This window comes from Lissotriton vulgaris, chromosome 3_1, assembly GCF_964263255.1.
Source record: "Lissotriton vulgaris chromosome 3_1, aLisVul1.2, whole genome shotgun sequence".
NCBI classification, from domain to species: Eukaryota; Metazoa; Chordata; class Amphibia; order Caudata; family Salamandridae; genus Lissotriton; species Lissotriton vulgaris.
Genome location: NC_141689.1, coordinates 1,028,597,459 through 1,028,620,789, shown reverse-complemented (window position 1 = coordinate 1,028,620,789; position 23,331 = coordinate 1,028,597,459). Strand labels below are relative to the sequence as shown.

Genomic DNA, 23,331 nt, shown 5'->3' with positions numbered 1-23,331 from the left:
TCCTGATCCAGTCCCACGCCTGGGGATAATTCTATGTGAAGGAAGCTGCGGCTAAAATTGTCTCTACCAGATACATTGTGACCGAAGGTAAGTAACTTGTACGTCAAACTAAAACCAAAAAAGACAACCATTTCGATCCTACCCGATTGCAATTATCTGACTCAAACCTGCCAATCAATAGATCAATCGTTCGCCTCCAAAATGCCAACCGAAGAGCCCCAGTTGAGACACGCAGCTGCCATGAAGGTCAGGTTGATTAGCTGAAAACACCTTTGGCCTCAAGAAAAAGTCTCTTTTTGCGGGGCGCCCCCACGTTTGTCTCGTCGGAAAGACCTCCTCCTGATCCAGCTGTGGTCTTCAATGGGGCCCCAAGTTCAACGCCAATTGTAGAAGTGAGATTTCTATCAGTCTCACTGGTGCAGGGACACCCTCTGTCTACGGGTTCACAAATGAGGATCAACACTGGAGTGGAAATAAAATACATGATTATTACACTCATGAGAGCAGTCCCATCATTCAGACACTGCAAGTGTCAGAGGGAGGGAACTGATAAGCACAAGTTCAAACACAGTATTCATACAGTTTGGTGCCTCGTGAAACACATTGGAAACCACTTTGTCATGATGAAATGCAGACTGCTAACTCCTGATAAACCCCCACCCACATCATCTTTTTAGGTAGGCAAGGGAGGTTACAAGCATTGGTGGGCTTATAGATAAACATCTGTGTGATCAGGCCTTTCGGCAGAGCAGGGCCTCTACTCTGGCATACAAGTATTATCAGCACAACAAGCTTTTCAGTGAACACGTAACTCCTGACTTTGCAAAAAGTTTCCGTAGAAACACAAAATGGGTGTTCACAGACAAAATGGTGTAGAGCAGAGGCTAACTTAACAGAATACATGTTTTACCGGTTAACAGGGTCTTTGAACCAGCGATGGCAGTAAGATTTGCAACTCCTCCCATTCCCAGAGAGAGAAAAAAACAGTTTATTGGGACAAGTCATTAAAACATAGACAAACAATACAACTCAGTAAAAAAACACAATAAATTCATGAAATCACCACCCTAGAGAACCAGAGCCTATAATTTCATCATAAAATACAGCTTAATTCTCAAAACATTTCGCCCTATATTTACAGAATAAAAATAGTTCGAAGCTAATAGTTACTCAAAAGTTCATATTCGACAAAAGTGCGATCCCTTCTAACCTAGACAGTATCTGATATTTGATAAATAAGGGTTTTAAAAACTTAATTTGGACTGAATTAAAATACAAACAATCCATCAAAATAAGGCATCTGGCTCACTTCTTTAGGCCACATGGGCACACCCCAGTGTAGATTTGCCGGCTTTTATACCACTGTTGATCAGAATGTACAGGATTACACCCCTGCTGAAATTTGAGCAATTCTAAATGATACTTTTGATCAGGCAAGCTGAACATATATGGTAAAAGATCTACATGCCCCAGGGATTTATGGTTAAGAATAATAGGAGGTTTCTTTGACGGATATTTTATATCCAGATTTGCAGAAACAATGTTTGCCGACTCCTTCATTAAGCGTTTAGAGGCAAAGGGATCACATTTGACCCCCCCTCCCCTGAGGTAGTAAACCCCATTTTGAACTCATTAAAACCTATTAACCGCCTCTCTGGCCCAATGCCTTTCACGAACGAGGATCTCTTCCCAAAAGAACTAAGAAAATTTGGGAGGCTGATCCCTCTGAGCTAGTTGGTTTAAAAACCTAACTAAGTGGATACCAGTTAAATGCCCAGACGTTAAACTGAATTCGCGACGGATCCCTTGAACCATTGAGCATTTTGGTAAGCGCAATAATCTTTTTAGGGCAGTCCCTTAGAGGGTACCCCAAGATGCTTTTGGTCCTAGCACAAAACCTCTGCCCCATGCAAAGATTTTGCTACTTTAAGCTTTCATTACAGGGGCCCATGACAATCCACCATAATTTTGGTTTCATTTTACAAGCAAGCACGCTTGGAGCAAGATTCAGGTGTTTGCATAGTCAATATTGGACTCCCATCTCCGATTACTTGAGAACGTGAGGCCCAAGTATTTATAATAGTTCACAATATCAATCTAATTTGAACCTATGTACCATTTAAAACTCTTACCCCCTCTCCCCCAAACAGAATCTTTGTTTTCTCCAGATTTACTGATAATTGATTTTCCATACAATAAAGACCAAAGGCTTCTAATTTCCTCTTGAGACCCATAAAAGCACAATCAGGTAGTCCACATGTAATAAACACTACCACTTCCAGAACCACTTAAGAATTCAGCCACAATCAGGAGCAGAAGCCTTCCAGAAATGATTTTCATTGAGGCTAGAGAGCAAAACCAGTGGGCTTCACAGTCAATCTACACCAACCCCTGCTTATTTTTCCAGCTCAATGGCTTTGTTTTAATGTGTACTGCCTGAGGGTCTAGATTACAGCTACTTCAAACAGTACCTTGGAGACAACAATTGTATTCCTTTCACTCATTATTGAGCACAGGAAATGGCCTTGATTCATGTGAAAAGCATTTTGTCACAATTGCGGTCTATAGAAACCCTTAATTGGTGATTTGTTTTAGAGGTTTAGTAGTATAACAGCTTTAGGAAGCATGCACATTTGGTGTAACTTCAGGAAGAATCTACTTCAATTGTGTTCACCTCTGCATGGCGATAACAACAAAGGCTTCTGCTTGGGCACCATGTGATGCGTTTAAAGCACTTGGATAACAGCTAAACTAAACTTCTGATGTTTGAAAGTATGTGGTTATGTTGGTTTTTCAATGTTAACTGATAATGTGCTAAACAAAGAAATCTCAATTTTAGGCAGCAAAAAGTAAGGAAGTAATTTTATCTCTTGCTCTTTTTTAAGAATTTAAGCGAGCAGTACCTGGGAGACTTGTTCTTCGATGTCTCGTTGGTGGCCTGGTGGTTTATTCTAGTTGTTTTCGTTTACAATGACTTGTGCTCTGCCTACATCTTTGCATTGTGGGTTGCCTTCCCAATGTTAACGAAGCTTGGTAGTCGACGAGAATTCACAGAAAAAGGTAAAACATTGCTATAGATTTCTTGTTTTTTAGGTTAAAATGTTCTATTAAATATTGAGCATGTAATACTTTTGTTTTTGTTTCATGCCCACAAAGAGAATAGTAGCTCCCAAATAATGGTTAACCTCATGTTGCTTCTCATACAGTATTATGTTTGCATTAATGTGTGTGTGTTACATGTATACTTCTAGTCTAAGTATTTTAACTTTTTGTGAAAATGTGCTTTGTTTATATTCAATTACTTGCAAACATTGTCTGTCTCACTTCTTTACCTTCCTTCTTATCCACTTTTTTCTTAAGCTGGCGGACAATTGCTAAACAAAGTCACAAAATTCTGAGCAATTAAGTAAACAAAAAAACTGCACTCTAATTGTACACCTACAGTGTTCATAAATGCCCTATTCTCTTGAAATTCATAATGAATTCTACGAGTTTGTTGCCACTACTATAGACTCCCAGGAATATTAACATGCCCTCTTAAGCAGCCATTTTGCCTATGTTAAAGACCCTAATGCTTACTTGAAGAAACACCATTCTGTTGATTAAATCCAAGATCAGATCATACGAAAATCAGTTAATTTACAACGGTTCAAGGTCCCTGAAAGCACAGAAGTATGGGATCCCACAAAGCTGGGCTTCTGTCCTGCTCACAGCATGGAAATAGTACTGGAAGGAGCCTTAGACAATATCTGACAAGTGCTAGATGGTGGCAGTGGCACAGCTCTTACTTAGCCATCTTGTCCGCTTTTGACACCTTCAACCATTCTACTGTAAAATAAGAGGACAAGGGTGAGAATCACAGGACCACCCCGACTCAAACATTAGAAAAACTAAAGATCCTGAGAGGACCCATTCCAAATTAGTTATGAGAATAAAAGTATTAAATCTATCATATGGATTATGATACAAAAGAAAGATTTCTAAGTGGATAGGAAAATTAATATCCTGACCATTGGAAAAACTCCATTGGGCTTGAGAAAATGTAAAACACCCACATGAGTGAGAATAAAATATGAGACACCTCATGTGAACACCAAATCGAGGTCCAATACATAGTTTGGAGCACCATCCAGGTTTTCTATTTCTTGGTATTTCCAAGCAGTTGTCAAAATGCAGAGGAAGGGATAACGGTTTACTTATTGCAGAACCATACTTTAGTTAAACAATGATGTACCACCTCATTGTTCACATTTTTGGGTGGGTGTTGGAAATTGGGTTACTTGTTGAGGGGGGTGGATAGTTGAAACCATACTCTGAACACACGGAGATCGGCTGCGGAGTCCTCCAAGGCTCCTCTCTGAACCCCCACTCTCTTCAACGTCTACATGGCCTACTGTCAGCCATAGTCAGGAATCACGTACTCAACATAGTCTCCTATGGCGGCATCACCCAGCTGATCCTCTCCCTCAACAACAAACCCACAATCGCCAGAAAACAACTTCCATGAAGGGATGAAGGCTGTTGCTACTAGATGAGACCACTGCCTCAAGCTCAGCTCGGACAAATCTGGAGTCCTCACCTTGGGCCCAACACCTCCACCTGGGAAGAAGAATCCTGGTGGCCCGTCTCTTCAGGAACACACTCCAACCGAGACCAGCAGGGCTCAGGCAGTTCAAGTTGCAGGTCCAAGAAGCAGGTCAGATGGGCAGATGCGTGGAGGTCTCTGTAGCTGGTTATGTCACTGTAGCTCAGAATAGGTCCCTTGGAGCCGCTTCAGCCTGGGATGAAGGGTGCAGGTCCAGTCTTCCTTCTCAGCAAGTGGGTAGCAATGCACATGTATAACAGGGCAGCAGTGTAGCAGTCCTTCTGACAGGATAGCAGCACAACAGTCCTTCATCTGTAGTATCCACAGGCCTAGTGCTGAACTGAGGATCTGGGTCAGAGGATCCATTATTTATACCTGGTGCACACTTAGAAGTAGGAAAAGCTTCTAGAGGGTTCTACCCAGAGATGCTTGGAATTTCCTGCCTCCCTGCCCCGGTCCCACCTTGTGTGGCGACACAAAAGACTATTGTCAAACACTTTGCGAGTGTGCTCAGGCAGAGCCTTTGTGATGTGTAAGTGTGGTAAGCGATAGCTCCTCTCCCCTCATCAAGTCAGATGGCCCATTCTGCCAATACCTATTGTCTCACTGTCTAAGAGGATACACAAGGTCCAACGGCCAGCTAAACCTAGTCATGTGACCCAGGGTACTGGCTGTAGGCAACAAATGGTTAGGGCAAGAAAATGCCAACTTTCCACTGCCGCTGCTGGGATGCATCTCACTTATGAAAATGGTTGTGCTGCTGCGATTTTTATTCTTGTTTAGTAATATCCTCATGGTGCTATCGAACCTATTCTTTCAGCAACTACACTTGTTACTGATCCGATTGGCTTGGGCTGGAAAACAGCCAAGAGTAGCATGGAAAATTCTCATACGCCCGCACGCAGCCGATTATCAGTCGTGAACAGGACTTTAATGGTATCTTTGGTGAACAACCGTTGTTTGCCTACAAAAGAGGTAACAATCTCAAAGAACTCATCAAAAACCCTAAACCTACGTCTTCAATCATGTACAAAGGGAATCAACCTTGTCTTAATTGTCAGAATTGCAACAACATGATTAAAGGTCCTGTGATCAAACATCCCATGAAGGGCACCGATATCAAATTGAAACTGAAAGCCACCTGTGACACTGAAAATGTCGTGTAAATCATTAAATGTCCGTGTGGATTGATATACACTGGAAAAACCACACAAATTAAAATTGAGAATCAACGAGCATAAGAGCAACATAAGAACTGCGAACATTAAATCCAACTTGGCTGTACACTTCAAAGACAGTAGACACAACATCAGTCAGCTCAGGTTCGCTGCTGTAGAAGTGGTCATCAAGCGAGACGACAGAGACAACAATAACTTTTTATTGCAGCGTGAAAACCACTGGATTAAATACCTTCAATCCATGAAACCGTCTGGTCTTCATGACCGGATGGAATTTCAATGTTATCTGTAGAGAAGCGACGTTGTTATGAACTGTTTTTTGCATTATTATTTTTTAAACATATATCTGCAATGTTTTATTTAATTCACCCCATCCCCGTTGGCTAACTTTATTGTGATCACAAATGCGATACACGCATACGATGCACTATTTCCTCTTTTCACTACTGGTTTTCTTTTTGTTATATTTTGTCACCACTCCAAGATGGCCGCCATCTACGGAGTCCTCTTTCTACACACACCTCTTCACCCAGTGCACTTCCGTATATACCAAACACAAACCTTGCATTCTGTGGCGAAGGGCGCACGAGCAGGACGCGTGATCTTGCTCCACTTATCCCGTAAGTTCTATGCACCGCGCAGCGCGTATGACTTAGTTCTATTCTAGTGATTACATGAGGTTACGTTTTGCATGTGGTACGGTTATGAACGATCTTGGTTCAATTATTTGGCACTCTTTTTTTCGTGACACTGGGCTTATCTTATTTCATGGACACTAGAGTTGTTTTACTGACCATGTCACTCTTGATCCTATTACATATCCTTCGATCTTTGGGCAAGCACGTTTTCGGGTGCTTTTTACTTTCACGATATGTTCATTTTCTGTCACAACTCTCATGACACACTAATTTAATTAGGTTATGTATTTGGTTATTAGATTTTGTCTCGGTGGATCAAACTTAGATTGTATCATTGTTTTTTCTGGATTCCCCTGATGGACCATGTGTCCGAAATGCATTGGGATATGATGTCATAATATATATACGGAATTGGATTTGCATATGAAATCTTGAAATGAAACTCCATGGATTTTGATGAGAGATTCATGTGAATAAAACATGAAGGAAATGGTTACAATGTTGGTTTAACTTATTGCGGCATTTGAAGTATTTGATATAGAAACACGTTTGTTTCACGGAGGTTGTGCTCAGAGAGTTGGCACTTACCCTAGGTGCCACTAACCACGTGTTTGATTACCACACCTTCTCGTCAGGGGGTGATATCTTTGAAGCACACCACAACCTACTCATCTTACTCGCACAGAGGAGTGCGTGACCCACACTTGAACAGCCTTTTGGCTAAGTTCATAATCTAAAAATACCACATACATACAGCTCACTTTGTGTAACAGTACACCATGTATTGCTTCTGATAGCATTTTTCCACTGGTAATAATCGGTACATAATCTACCTGAAGCAAGATGGAGTAATGCAAGATCTAACTTGACTCTATATAACATGCTTAGGAGATGGTAGAATATTGGCAAAGGGAACGGTGATGGACATGTGGATAAGTTAGGAATCTGAGGGGGCGCACTTGAAAATCGAAGGCGGTTATAGAAAAAGGAGTCGGAGAGTAGGATAATTTCTAGACTATTTTGTTAACTAGTCAAAAAGTGGGTGTTGACAAAAGCCTAGATCAAAATCAGATGAGCGAGTAGAAACTTATTGGGGTGGTTTGGATTTAAAATGGAATAGGGGAACTCATCACTCTTTCTTATGGTTGGAAAATTATATTTTCCACTTGAGGCATGCATATTAACCCATGAATTTCCACTTCTCCACGACTAATGAAGCAACCGTGAGAAACATAGACCATGGGGTCTCCTAAAAGTACCTTACAGGGTACTTTCAGGTTGTTCTGGGTGTGCACTTGGAGAGATGTTTGATTTGGGGAAGGGTGCAAGCTGCACTCCATGTCGTCTGCAACACATTACTCCATTCACCTAGTACAAAAAATCTGGACATTGGTGTTGGCAATCTTACTTTCAATTCCTTCATTTTTCACCCTGTACCCAGTGACTCATGTCACAGTACTGTACTGTAACACCACCAGCATACCAATACATTCTTTCAAGACATCAACACTAGTGAGATCCCACATTTATCTCCCTCATGTTCCTCTACCATTTAAACCTTGATGTGACTAAACACTTTTCTTTTCAGCTGTACTTGACTACTTAATCTCCAACATAAATTTGCTCACCACTCGCACATGTTGCAAACTACTGGCCCTCACCGCTACATCCCCCGTTTTTAACTTCCCCTCTCCAATCACTCTATAATTCACATATCATCAAAATTACCCTCCAGCCTCAACCATCATCAATGTTACCCTCAAATCTCACCCACGGAGACACTTTTTTTCTGGGTGGAAATGTTCCTCAACACAATCTCAGATTACCTTATGTAAATACAAAGAGATTTAACTTACTTTTTCTACAACAACTTTCAACAGTGTCAGTAATGCACTTGTGTCAACTTTCGACTCCGACAGTGCCTTTCAACCTCTCATCCTTTATGCTCCCTATCTTCACAGTACTATGGTCACACCCAGTGTTCAAGACTTCCACCCACCAATCCAGGTGGAAAAAGTTTAGAGTCTCACCATCTACCTCCCTTGACTCTGCAAATTGATCACAGACGTGTCAATGACTTCATCCTTAGAAATTATCCTGCACAATCAACTGGTCCATCACGACACCACTACAAACCTGCCCAGTTGTATTGGTAGTGACCTGTCGTCCTACTCCATTTCTACAGTCTGTACCTTAATAAATGTGTTCAACATGGCCCACTCCGGTTTCTTACACTTTTTTTCTTCGTATTAACCATTCTACCTAACGTGATTCCTTCACACCAACTTCTCCTCAGAAACTGGTTTGCTCATCTTCACTGTTTACCTGATAATTACTAGAACCACTAGCCTCAGCTTCTAGGGTCTGTCAAGGTTGTCCTTTTTAATCACTTCTCTCTATTTGGGCCCAACAATAATTGTTTGAAATCCTCAGTTGACATTTCTTTGCTCAAAAGAAATAAAGCCATAAAAGATAGCAGACCCCTCTGCCTAATTAACGCCTCGTGTCCTGTAATCTATTTTGCTTCCGCACTTTGAGAGGCTCCTGCTCACCGTCTACTTTTGGTTAAGCTTTTTAAGCCTCCTTTATCCAATTCAATTCAAAATGCTTTTATTCGGGTTGTCATAACAATCCATATAAGCAGGACATACATATATAAGATAAAACAGCAAATTACAATTAACGCATTGCAACTGTTGAAGGGTAAAAAAAATAGTCAATAAATGGGCAACATTCTTCCTTAACACTACACATATGTACATACCATGTACCCCTCATAAAAAAAAGCTTCACTGTTCTAGGTTTCATCTAACATGATATAGTTCTTCTTTAAGTAAAGTGACCGGTGCAAGGCGGAGTATTGTGCAAAAAATTGCAATGTGCACAGTTTGTAACAGTGCAAAATGCAGCCTTAAACTGTCATATGCTCCAATACAATAAAACAATTTAAATAAACAAATTGTAACTTCTGTGCAAGAATACATCTTTAGAGAAAGAAATACGTTAACGGGTCCGAATTTACGTTAATGCAAGGACACAACTATAAAGTGCCATAACCTTCTAAACTGAAAACAATTTTTTAAATATACACACTTTTGTTTCTGTGCAAAAGTACATCCATAAAGTGCGAAGTGCTACATTTTATCCGCTAGTATTAGGATAACTTGATTTTATAAAGCAGTATTTCATAATAATGATATTAAAATTTTCATCGATCTAAAACATATTAACAATAAAACAATAGTTTAAAATACGGTTATGTACAATATTATATAATTCTTAGACCTCTCTTAAAAAGGGATGCGGATGCAGTTAATACATTTTAACTATACACTAGTTACCTCAGCAAACTATTATAGATTTCCTGGCATCTATGCATTTCATTATGTACTTAGCAACAGAAAAACAAATATCTGGGCTTTCTAATAGCATAATTAATTTCATTGCTGATTTGGTGGATTGAACGTGACATTTTAAAAAGATTGGTTTTAAGTAAAAAAGCCTTAAAAAGTGATAAAATTTACAAAACAGTAAAAAATGGCAGCAGCTTTGTCGCGAAATTTGGTCACAAGGGTATATAGAGTTTGTGCCAGTTTTCATGAGTGGGAACGCCACTAAATGATGCACAGTACCCAACCTGAGACGCGTTAAAACAAATCGATGTTGGTTATGAGTAACCATGGACAAATAAGACTGAAAGCTTTTGTTTAAATTAAGCTCTTGATAAAAATCAACTGTCGGTAGCATCCTGGACTGCCTTGCTCTGATCTCCTTCTTATGTGATAGAAATTTTTCTTTCAGTTCCTTCTTGGAGATGGATACGGTAAACTCTGGTACAAGAAGAATGTTATTGTTGAATAAGATACGGTACCAGTGATGGATATATTTCAACCATGGAATATGGGAAAAGTGGTCAAGTCTTAAGCAATTTCTTATTATTTGTTGTGTAAACAACGTTTCTGGTTTTGACCATATGGAACGCCAGAGTGTCAGAGGGCGCAATGCTGCTAAATCTGTAATATAATTAATAATACCTACTTCCTCGTGCACAAGTGTTGTTGATGCTCAGGGAGGGACCTACAGTACTCTTTTTAAAAATTTGTTTTCATCACGTTGCATAGTTTCCCCACTATAATAAACCCAAATTCCTGCCCCATATAATGCTGATGACCCGCATCTAGCATTATAGATGGTTACCATATCCTTGATTCTTCTGGAGCCCCCCAATTTAGTGGAAAAGCTGAAGATGCTATTTGTATTCCTATTCATCTTCAGGCCTATGTTACTAAATTCATTCGTCCATTTCCCATCATCAGCAAATGTTATCCAGAGATAACAAAAATCCTTTACAGTTAGCAGCTTCTCGTTGTCTATAAAAAAAGAGCTTAATGATTTGTTTATCTCACCACATGACATGGCTACAGTCTTATTTGTATTAATTTTTAATTTCCTGCCCTTTATAAATTCAACAAAGTTATCTATAAGGCGCTGTAGTCCGATTTTGGTACGAGATATTTAAACCGCGTCATCCGCATATAATAGGATTGGGACTGCCATACCATCGATACACTGGGCGTCAGCTGAAATTTGGCTTAAGGTTGAATCTATTTGGTTGATAAATAATGAGAATAAAACAATAACTGTTTGAAATCCTCAGTTGACATTTCTTTGCTCAAAAGAAATACATCCATAAAAGATAACAGACCACTCTGCCTAATTAACGCCTCGTGTCCTGTAATCTATTTTGCTTCCGCACTTTGAGAGGCTCCTGCTCACCGTCTACTTTTGGTTAAGCTTTTTAAGCCTCCTTTATCCTATCCAACATGTCTTCCAACAACTCCACTGTATGACTCTTTGCATAAATCCAACTCTCTGATGTCTGCTCACCAAAATCACCTTCCTTGCATTCTCATCCGCTTTGAACTTTCTTCTTCCTTTGACTCAGTTGCCCCACCAGCCATGCTTGTGACCCTCACCTGTCTAGGCATTAGTGCTCAAAGCTCACCACAAAGCCCCCTGAAGGACTTAATTTCTGTTTTATTGGTGGTTCCATTTATATGCAAACAGTATTCAGATCTTTTTATCCTTCCTCTCCATCGTCCCCATCTCCAAAATAAGTCTTGACTGTCTCGCAACCCGTAGACTGTGAATCGCTCCCTTATGCACAGTTCCTCACAAACCAAAATAATCTACTACTCTCTTTGGTGGCCTCCTGTTCCACTATCACCGTTTTCCTTGATACCTTAACACCTTCGCTCTGATAAGACCCTTAGGAAGATGTTTAAAAAAATGTGATTACAGTCTTTCCTCGCCTTTTCCATGACACTTAATTGTTGTCAGTGCACTTCGTAAATTAGCCAGCAAATAAATTACTGGTCTGACTTAACAAGCATCCGCTAGAATAAATCTCTGCCAAACGGCGGACGCAGCAAAAGCTGTGGGTCAAAGCTATTAATGGCACAGCTACTTATTACGTTCTCAGCTTGGTTACGTGTCTCACCTCAGTCTATTCCCTGTGCTTAGCCAACATTCTCGTCCAAATTGTACCTAGATCCCAGTTCCTAGTTGAGCTGCTTCGATCTCTTCTCTGGAACTCCTTCCCTATTAAACGAAGTCTGCTCTTCCATCCTGGAATTCCATCCAGCCTTCAAAGCCCACAATATTAAACTTGGTTACTCTGTCTCATGACAGCATACCCTGTACCCTCCAGGCCCTGTTCTGCCAGCTCCTTGACTCTATACAAAGAGGCTCAAACGTTGCACTGTAACCTCTGCTGGACTGCAACTGCAATGCTAAAATGTTAATCTCTGCGCGCATAGATAGATTTATATGATGGCAGAGTTTCTGAATTACCACCGAAACACCAGATGCCATCAACGAATCATTGTGATCACCCTATCTATAATTGATCTCATATATGGTATTGCAGCTGTATACATCGCGTATGTCCGCTGTATACATCACGTATGTGACAAGGGCTGCCATATCTTAATGAATACAAAACCAATGAGCCTGTTGCTGATTATTTGAATGCGGCTTAGTTGGATTCAGGGTGCTTGGGTTGGCAAGTGAAAAGGTCTTTTGCAGAGGATGATCCTCCCAGCGTCTCCTTGGAGCACAAGTGAAGATTGCAAAGAAAGGTTGGCTTGGATGGCTGCTGACGCGGAAGTCATTTAGGGTAAATCAAGGTTCCCCCTAAGTGCAGTGAAGTGCTGAGAAAGAGGAGTTGTTGCAGTCACTGATCTGTGACAAATGTAGTTTTGTCACACACTGTTCAAGTGCTCAGTGGGTATGTGATGACTTGATGGTGTTTTATTGTGCTTTAACGAATTGAATTCACTTAGTAATGAGGTATATGCAGCTGAGGAGGGTTAATAGACTAAGGTAGAAGAAAGAACAAGTTTGGAAACTGCATGGTGGGGGTAGTAGATGGTAAATTCAAAAGAAAATTGGCGGAGTTGAGATTTGCAGATGGGAATTGTTGCTGACCAGAGAAGCCAGTCACAACTAAAAAGCAGGGGAAAAGAAGAGGCTGTTGTGCAGTGATGGATGGAAGCAAAATAAATGAGTGGACTTGAACAATTCTGCTTTGGGTTGCAGGGAGAGGGATGAGCTGTAATAGTCGCAATATTAACTGTGCCTCCTCTCCATTCAGTTACAATAATAATTCAAATATGGCTAGGTAATCCTGCTGTACTACAGTAAATAGTTTAACTATTTCAGCTTATAATAGAGTTGTTGGTTTTATAAGGAATTGTTATCTATTGGGGCTTTGGCTGCAATTGTAGCTTTTAGTGTTTTATATTTGAGCTTCTGCAGACAGCTGTTGCTTTTAGTAGGCCTGTCTGTTGCTTGAGTTTTACTCTTTGTTTTTGTTCCATTGCAAGTTGTTTGGTCGGGCCTGACTCCTGGGAAGGAACTGTACCAGAGGATCTTCAGTCTTTAGGTTGTCCCTAGCTTCTTCCTAAACTGGACTTGCTCCACCTCTGCTAAGCCCCTGAAAGATGCAGAGGTAGGGGTAGCATTGGTGGCTAATGCATTGTTCCTGAGAGGAACCTATTGTGCTGTGAGGCACGGCTATCCTGGGGACTGTATATACTTAGTAGGGCTTGTGTGTTCTCTCTTGAGCTGGTAGCAACTCTGCTCACAGTTCAGACATCTTAGGAAAGTATCTGTTTTGATAAGTTGTGTAACTTTTTATTTCAAACCTGTTAAATGGCTTTGTTTCCACCAGTTTTAAAGATTGGGCATGTGTTAGTGTATTCCAGTAAATTATGAAGCCTTTGTTAGACCGTCCACTTTACCTTTGCTCTAGAATGACCTTCCTGTAACTGTGGCTGTGTTCCAGTTCATCAACCTCTGGTCTTGTAGCGTGCTGTGGATAAGCAGCAGGTGGTGCTTCAGTTATTTTGTGTGTGAAATCTCTTCTTTTACTTTTTGTTGATTAAACAGTAGATTAAATGTTACTCTTAATCTTTGTTAATATTTCTATGTGGTCAACTATCTATAAATGTCTGTCTGGCCTGACCGCTTTAACTGTCAGGCTCTTACTGTCTCAAGAATTTAGGTTGTATTTTAATTAATACATACCCATACAGAAAGACTTTAGATAAGTTCCCTCCGCCATTTGTTCTGTTAGAATGTCATTCACATTTGGCTTGAGAGCACAAGACAGCTGACAGCTTGGCTTGGGGTAATTAGTTAGCTCAATTCAGCTATTGACTCTTTTGCCAATGTCACCACAGTTGATGGCCTGCAAGATAGTCATTCGATGTTTGAACATCTGCATCTGTATAAAAATGCATATGCTGGGAAAGTATGCATTTTACTACCTGCGATTTGGGCCACTCATTTACTTTTTACAGTATCCAACAACTACCCTGCCCAAAATGATAGATCCTCTTTTAGTGTGCGGGTGCCCAGCACCTCCGCTCCCACTGCTAAAGGGTTGCAAATTTATTTTGCAGGGTGCCCTCCAGCACTCTAGCCAGTGCTTCCTGGTCACTATTTGCATCGACAATGCCCTGCAGCCTGTGCCACAGTTGTTTCTAAACCTGGCAGCAATATAGCATGGTATAGATTGTATCATTGTTTTGCTATTTCAAAATGGCCACTTCCTTTAGAATGAATGTGGTGACCATCTTGGAATAGAAAAACAAGGATACATTATACAACTATGCAGCAGGATGTGATCTTTTTCTTTTTCCAAATCAATTTTTTAACAGCTGCTTTTAATACTGATGAGTATAAACAATCCGGTATCACACTAAAAATATTGGATACTTGCCATGGTCAGGTCTGATATTGTTTGTAATGCATGCTTTTTTGAAAAGTACCTATTAACTTTTAAAATGTATGAATTTTGTGAAGGCCAAGGTTCATGCCACCTTGGACAGACCTTTTCAATTAAGGAAGCTGGTTTTAATAGGTTTGAGTAAAATAGTTTTGTTTATTCTTCTTCGACCTCTAAAACTCATCCAAATGAAATGCCAGGTGAAATTAATGATAACAACAAGAATATTCAAGTTAAAGTCTTAACTGATTCTTTTCTTTTCTTCGAAAGGTCCTACACTCAAATTTGCTGTAATGTATGCACTTGGATTGTTCGTTCCATACCTTCATATGATGTACCACGTCTGGGCTGTTTTTGAGATGTTCACCCCTATCTTGGGTCGAAGTGGCACTGAAATTCCGCCAGACGCAGTTCTAGCATTCCTTGTTGCTGGATGTACAATATTGTTGACATCGTATTTTGTAAGCAAGCATTTATTTATTTTCTATTTGTTCTACTTATGCATATTTCTAAGATCTTAAAGTTTTGACATCTGAAATACAGCGCAGGGGAATTACTTGATTCTGAGGGATCTTTTGTAGGGTTAAACAAGGGTGTGACTAGAACTGCCATGTTTCAGAGAAATACTAATTTGTGTAATTATCTCCCAAGACCACCTACCGCATTCCACACTCATGAAACCCAAACTCCTTGTCTAGGTAAAACTATGGTACTGGCAGTGCATGGAAGCACCATGCCTAATCTTACTTCCCCCTGCCAACAATCCTCTTAACTTACCTGTCATCTAATTACTTCACCTCAGTGCCACAATTTACCAATCTGCGATGTGAATTTTGTTCAGCGTTATGATTTCTTTGACTAAGCACTGTTAACCTCTTGCGTTCTTGCTAGATTCTGGTAATCTGTGTGGATAAGGTCTCCTAATCCAACGTGTTAAGCCTCGTTTGGGGAAATCTAAATTCAATCTTGCTGATCTGACATTTTCCCTTGAGTCATTTCGTAACATGTTGCTGAGAATCTTCACCTTAATAGCATATTTTGTATTTACAGTTCTGCGATTTGTAAAACTCTAAACTAAACTGGTTATTTCAGATTTTACAAATCAGACTCCTATTGAAACACTATCTAAAAATGTGACTTCCAGTGCATATTGTGTTGGGCATGCTGATACTGCTAGAGTTGGCATGGCAAGATGTTTGATTTTGGAACTGAAATGGGATATTCATGAAGCTTTACACCTCTTAGTGTTTTCACATGTCAGAATCTAAGGCAGTTAGAAATTGGACTTCAAGTTCAAGCTAAATTGCAGGCTTTGTGCTGGTGAATACAACTCACCACGTTTTAACAATTGTACTGAATTGCGTAACCAAAGATGTTGCGCATTGGCTTGCAATGTTGCACCTCTTAGCAACATCACAGTGCATGGGCCTACCCGCAAGTGGACTGATTTTACTCTCCCTGACCATTTCACTCTTGTCCGAGTGTGGTTGAGCTTTTTAGATATAAGAGTTTGATATATTAGACCAGTAGCTGGTGCCTTTTGTTCAGTAATGATATTGCAAAGAGTCAATCCCCAAATTACAGACCCCAACAGGCTTTTATGAAGCTAGTCAAATCCTTCAACTACTGAAATGGTTTAAAGTTACTAGCAAAGAGGAGCACCATTCAGTAATTGTCCCTGCATTGAAAAGGTATGGGGTGCACTGTTTATTTTTGTATCAACAAGAAGCAGTACATTTTGTCCTTGATTCTTGACCTGTGATTCAAGACCACAATACAGATCTCAAAATGACGTTTTAGAACGTCAGTCCCCTGTTACTGAAAGATTTCACAGCGACGATCAACCTGAAAAACGTTTAAATAACTATGCCCTTTCTGGTTGGTGGGAAACGTCAGTCCCCTGTGACTGGAAGATTTCACAGCGACGATCAACCTGAAAAACGTTTAAATAACTATGCCCTTTCTGGTTGGTGGGAAACATCATCGATTCTTAGCATTATCAAACTGAATGCAGCCTGCTGTAAAAGTGTATACTAAACATTTGTTGGTCTTGGCAACACATACCTAAAGCCATTGCTGGGCACCCATACTTTCATGGTTGGTTGTCTTCAAAGAAATCCTAGATCCTACACGACCATCCAATCCACATCTCGAAATAGGCACTGAATTCGAGATTTCTGTATGTTGGTAAACCGTATGAGTGATCACCAAGCAGCCAAAGTCTAGGAAAATCTATTCTGTCTAGTGTTCAGATAACGAGTCTCTGGTATCACCGCAGAGTAGGATGCCCCATCTACCTGGTCTATTCTCACGGACTGCCCACCCAATAACCAGTAATCCTGCAGACCTCGTGGTCTGACCATTCCTTGGTTATAATTGCACCTAAAATGTGTTACTTGCACCAAAGAGACCCTAAATAGGATATTCCAGCATCTCCTATGCAAAATCCTAAGAAAGGTCCTCCTCTTCCATCAGAATTCGTAGAGTCCTTCAATGAAACATGCGCTGGTTACCCAATGTTATTGGCCCAACCTTCCTTCTCCACCTCAGAAGCACTGAGTAACGCTATACTGAGGCAACTGTTAAGCTCAAAAAGCCCAAACTCTATTACAAATCTACCACTAAGTATATTGACACCAACCTGTGTAACCTAAAATGACAATGCTGCAAGCTATAATGATGGAGGAAAACAGAAGACCGTGCATTCAAAACAAATTCTAGAGTAAATGAGACAGTACCAAGTGGCCATGCTGACAGGAGTCACACTACACAATCCATATCACCCAAACCCTAAACCAACCTAAGAAGTATCAGTAGACCCATCGAAGTTAACAAACAGACCCATCTTGAACCTCCCCTTAAATAGCAACATCCTAGAAAGTGTGGCCATAAAGCAGCTTCAAGATCACATCAAATCCAGCCACCTGCTACACACAACAGTTGCTTTAGACCTAAGAGGGGCATGGAATCTGCTATTTGAGATGTCAGCGAAACTTTCTTGACCTCCCTTGACAAAGGGAATTCTGATACGCTCATTCACTTTGAGCTATCAGTGGCTTACAACACAGTAGACCATAGTAGTTGTACCTCACAGATGGTATCCGCCTAATGCATTTTGCAGGTGCTAAATCCATAACAGAGTAGTTCACACACACATTACTGTTAGTTCCCTTCCTAATGGCTTTTTTAACAATTATTTTTATGTGAAGGGATTATGCCCTGATCTGCCTCCGCTCTGTTTTTCTTTAAGAGGGCCTACAGCTGCTAAGTGCTACTCCTCTGCTCGGTTTTTTTTTGTTGCCTCCGTGTCCGTTAATTATAGCCACCGGTGTATCAAGACACTTGTCATACCCATGCGTGTGGTGATATATGCAGACACATGCGTGAGTCCACTTGCACATGTATACCAGCGCATGGCAGCTATCTTGGGTTTAAATCATTCCAAAAATGTGCAGTATACTCACGTGTCACTTGCATGTGACTCATAATCGGTATTTTGCCTTTTTTTCAATTTTCCCATCCATCATTATCAAAAGCACTATTTGAATGGTAAGAAAAAAAATCTCAGTTAAAGCCAGTACCTTGCCCTCACCTGTTGAGAGGCCTAGTTGCTTGGGCAGTGTATATTTCTTTTTATTACTGTTTGGCTCCTAAATAGTATGATGATCCCTTAGTAGTAACTTTGTCCTTCGTGTTCTGCTTCCTTTTGACTTACCAACATTAAATTATATTTCCAAGTCTTAAACTTACTCAGTTGAAAATGTCGATTTGGTGTCCAGCTTAACATATTCGACATTGTCCTTTTTACTTCATATAGTTTATAACAGCAGTGTGATATTATGTTTAAATAGTGTACTGTAAAGTGGGGTGGCAATTTCAGTCTTCTGTTTGCAAGCACTACCGCATTTGTAACTAAATATATTTTTGTGAGAACTATTAATTTCCAAATGAAGAACCTAGGAACGAAAGTTTATATGCTTGTGCGGTACAGTACTGGAAACATCTTATGACTGTCTTCTCTTTAGAAATGTGCACTTGCACACATAGGTTCCAGCACAAATGGGTATAAGTTGACTTGGATTTTTTTGTTTCTATTTTCTCTTTCCTAGATAAACTTCATCTACCTTGCCAATGATACAAAAAAGACACTGTTATCCTTGACTTCACTATCTGCCATTACATTACTACTTGTTTGTAGTGGTATATTTTTCCCTTACACTTCTGATTCTGCAAACCCAAAACCAAAGAGAATATTTCTTCAGGTATGATTTTTTTTTTTTATCCTAAACGATTTCTGTTCTGTGCAGCAATACATTGTGGGAAGTGAATGTTGATGTACTCCTCTGTCCCAAGACTTGGGGCTTAGATTAGACTCTGCGTAAGAGCTGCGAGGTAATGTAGGCACAAGGACAATCTTTATATTGTTAACACCAGATCAACTAGCTTGTAAATCTCACATGAAACTAACTAAATTTACTCCAAGGACATGAGTAAGTCTACACTCTGTTCTGCATGGTGCTAGAGGAATTACGTTTTTGCCACAATTTCCCTAGCCTCAGATAAACAATTCCCTCCAGTCTGTATGCTGGTGTGTGCGAATCAATACCTCCAGTGAGTCATATTTGAGTTCTCCTTATGCCATTTTTAAACAATACTTTGCTTTCTTTAATTTCTCTTCCTAATACAAAAATCCTTACAAAAATTATCATAGTCAAGCTTACAAAGTAATAAAGACCATAGGGCAGTCAGTTGTGATGGAAAAAATATTGATTAAACCAAAAAAGGGCCTCTTATTAGTTTAACCATGCTTAATAGTTCTCCTAGATAATAGCAGTTGTTTTAAATATTGTAGCTTGTCAGGCAGGGTGCTCCATACCACCTGCACTTGGTAAAGAGCAGAGTTCATAGATCTGCTTTCTGCTACCGCAACCTGCAATGAAATAATTACTTAAGGAAAAGTCTTTATGCCCGGTGTTCTATTAACAGTGATATACATTTGTGCACTGAAGTTGAGGATTTGTTTTTACACATTGTGTTTGGTATTTTTATGTGCATTTAGCATGTTTAATGAAAATCGAAAAAACCCTTGCAGACAGAAATTGTTTCCATTTGTGCGCACAAGGCACACATTTGTATAATATATTCTAAGCAGGGTCACTGGAATTATGCAATTATCGGAAACACCAAATTATGCAGCACAGCTGACTAAATTATGCGGCAAGAAAAGTCAAATTATCCAGCACATTTTTTTAAAAGTATTATTGATTTTGTAATTTTTACATGTGGGAGTACTGTGTGGACAAATATTTCACCTCATTAGTATCAATTTACAACCAAAAACAGAAATAAGCACCAGAAAGATGACCATTTAACCTATGCAAAGTTCTAACACTGCATATGAACAGACGTTGCCACATTTTTATAATGTTTGATCCATTTGAACTCTAAATTTCTCATATATATATCTATATATCTCTATATATCTATATATATATATATATATATATATATATATATATATATATATATATATATTATCTGCCTGACGTGGCGGTCGAGGTGTAGTATGGCTGCCTTTCACTGTGAGCTGCAGGAGTTTCCTCTCTGAGGAAGGTCATAGAAATGACCGAAATGCATAAGACAGTAAGACATATGCCGATTGGAAGATTAAAACTTGTTTTAAAAACCGGGAGGAGTTGCGGCTCATTTTCTCTTTCTGGGAGAAGTTGTTGTAATCTGTATGGACTGGTCCTTCCCAAGAGGAACGCACCACCCACAAAGAGCGCCTAAACGTACCTGCAATCGGACCATATCGTTGGAAGTGGAGACACATATAGGGTGCTTAGGTGCCGCCAAAGACTGGACTTTGGTCGGGTCCTGGGTGAAATAAAAAGGACTTTACCTTTGGCTTCCGGCACGGCAATAAAATCATCGCGGCAAATGGAGAGGGGACTACGCACTACACAGACCAGCATGCATTGGACAAACTGCCTGACATGGCGCCCACCAGGGGGAAATAAGCTATGGTCGAGGTGTAGTATGGCTGCCTTTCACTGAGCTGCAGGAGTGTCGTCTCTGAGGAAGGTCATAGAAATGACCGAAATGCATAAGACAGTAAGACATATGCCGATTGGAAGATTAAATCTTGTTTTAAAAACCGGGAGGAGTTGCGGCTCATTTTCTCTTTCTGGGGAGAAGTTGTTGTAATCTGTATGGGCTGGTCCTGCCCAAGAGGAACGCACCGCCCACAAAGAGCGCCTAAAAGTACCCGCAATTGGACCATATCGTTGGAAGTGGAGACACATATAGGGTGCTTAGGTGCCGCCAAAGACTGGACTTTGGTCGGTTCCAATGGTCTCACCATGGAGAAGTGTGGCTTAATGATTAGAGCGGCAGACCCTGATGCAGAGGTCTAGCCTGGGACCAGGGTTCAATTCCCCGCCTCGGCGGGTCTTGGGCCCAAAAATTCCACGGACCTGATAATTCTCGCCTCGGTGCCTATTCCAATCATGGAGTCCCACTCTGCAACTCTGGGCAATAGCTTGCTTAATCTCCACAACGGCCCCCACAACGCTAAGGATGCCTGGCCTCCACCTTGGGGGTGCCCAGGAGTGGACGCCTCACAGGGAAAGCCAGGATGGGTTCCACAGCGGTATTCGTACAAGCGCCTTGAGACCCTTGCGGGTGAGTAGTGCGCTATACAAGTATCAATTTACAATTTACCATATCGTTGGTAGTGGAGACACATATAGGGTGCTTAGGTGCCGCCAAAGACTGGAATTTGGTCGGGTCCAGGGTGAAGTAAAAAGGACTTTACCTTTGGCTTCCGGCACGGCAAATGGAGAGGCGACTACGCACTACACAGACCAGCATGCATTGGACAAACTGCCTGACGTGGCGCCCACCAGGGGGAAATAAGCTACGGTTGAGGTGTACTATGGCTTCCTTTCACTGTGAGCTGCAGGAGTGTCGTCTCTGAGGAAGGTCATAGAAATGACCGAAATGCATAAGACAGTAAGACATATGCCGATTGGAAGATTAAAACTTGTTTTAAAAACCGGGAGGAGTTGCGGCTCATTTTCTCTTTCTGGGGAGAAGTTGTTGTAATGATATGATATATATATATATATATATATATATACATATACCACTTCCAATCCCAGCGCTACCCAGGACTGGCAAAGCAAACAGGAGACGGACCCCAGCTCACAGGTTGGTCTTTATTGCAGGAAAGGTTGGTGGCAAGACGTGTTTCGGGCTCCAAGAGCCCTTGTTCATATATATATATATATATATATATATATATATATATATATTATTGTTGTTTTTTTTAATTTGGAATTTATGAAGCAAATGCTGGATTATGTGAAAAATCCAGCAAATCTATAATTATGCGAAAAAAGCTGCAGTCAGAATCACAACTCCTGTGGCTCCGATTATAATCAACAGCATATGTATGTTCGTAAACTGAATCTCAATTCCTTTTGTGTACAAGAGGATTTTTTAATTTAGTTTCCAAATGGCGGCAGTAAGGCAAGTTGTAAGACTGTCACATTTAATTGTTTGATTTTATATATGAATTGATACAGGTGTTAAGGCTGTTATACAAAAAAAATTGAATGATTTAGTGAAATGATGAGTAGCTGATAATTTACCCTGCAAAAAAAGCAGCCAATTCTTTCACTTATTTGGCATTAGGTGATAAAGAAGGCGGAAGCAAACAACATGTATGTTACTGAAATGGCTTCTTGGCAGAGCCATCAGCCAGCCCAGAAATCCGATTTTACAAAGTCACTAACGGACAAGTCCGATTTTGTCTTGATGAGATGTCTCAGTCACTATATAGGCTTCAGATAGCTTTAAAACATGGATACAGTAGCACAAAGATTTCCAGTACTTTAGAATTTACAAGTATGAGACTACTTCAGTTGGATCCTATTTATGACAGATTTTTCCACTGCTTAGGCCCGAATCATGCTCATTTAATTGAGGTTTTGATGCATTCCTAAATGGAGTAGTGTTGGTTATGTTGATACTTTGTGTGTGCATTTATTCATGGTCTACTAAAATCATTTAATATCCTTGGTATTTTGTATTCCAGAAATGCTATCATTTCATTGGTTTCTGGGTGATGAAGAGCTGTTTTTATATCGAATGCCTCTATTACCCAGATATTTTTCCATTTCTCTAGAGATTAATTGGACTCCATTGTCAGAAAATAGGGTAGACGGGTAGCCTTGTTTCTCAAAAAGGCTTCCCAGAAACTACTACATCTTTAGTCTCAGTGGAATTGGTTATTTCTATTTCTGGCCATTGATACAATGTTACATTTATCAAAGCTATCTATCTTGATGGGACCCATGATGTCTATGGCTGCCTTCTTAGGAAGTTTCTTTTAATTCATTGGTTGTACTCTAGGCTTCAACACTTTCTCACTTTTCCCACCATCAAGACATTCCCTTACAGATCCTATGTTATGAATGTCCATGTCAGGCCACCAATACATTTGTTTTAATATCTCTTTCGTCTTAGAGATGCCTGGATGACTGTCATGTGTAAACTCTTTTTAGTGTTCTCTCAAACTTCTGTGTGGAATTAACTTTTTTCCACTCATTAGCAACTGTTGTGGTATGCAAG

At 40.2% G+C, this 23,331-nt stretch overlaps 1 protein-coding gene across 1 annotated transcript in view; it reads left to right on the top strand.

Annotated features, from left to right (window-relative positions):
• ERMP1 (endoplasmic reticulum metallopeptidase 1) overlaps positions 1-23,331 on the top strand; it is a 572,215-nt gene that overhangs the window by 462,362 nt on the left and 86,522 nt on the right. The window contains exons 9-11 of the mRNA XM_086961418.1: positions 2,886-3,060; positions 14,965-15,155; positions 18,804-18,956. Coding sequence (XP_086817544.1) covers positions 2,886-3,060; positions 14,965-15,155; positions 18,804-18,956 — 519 coding nt within the window. The remainder of the gene's footprint in view (positions 1-2,885; positions 3,061-14,964; positions 15,156-18,803; positions 18,957-23,331) is intronic.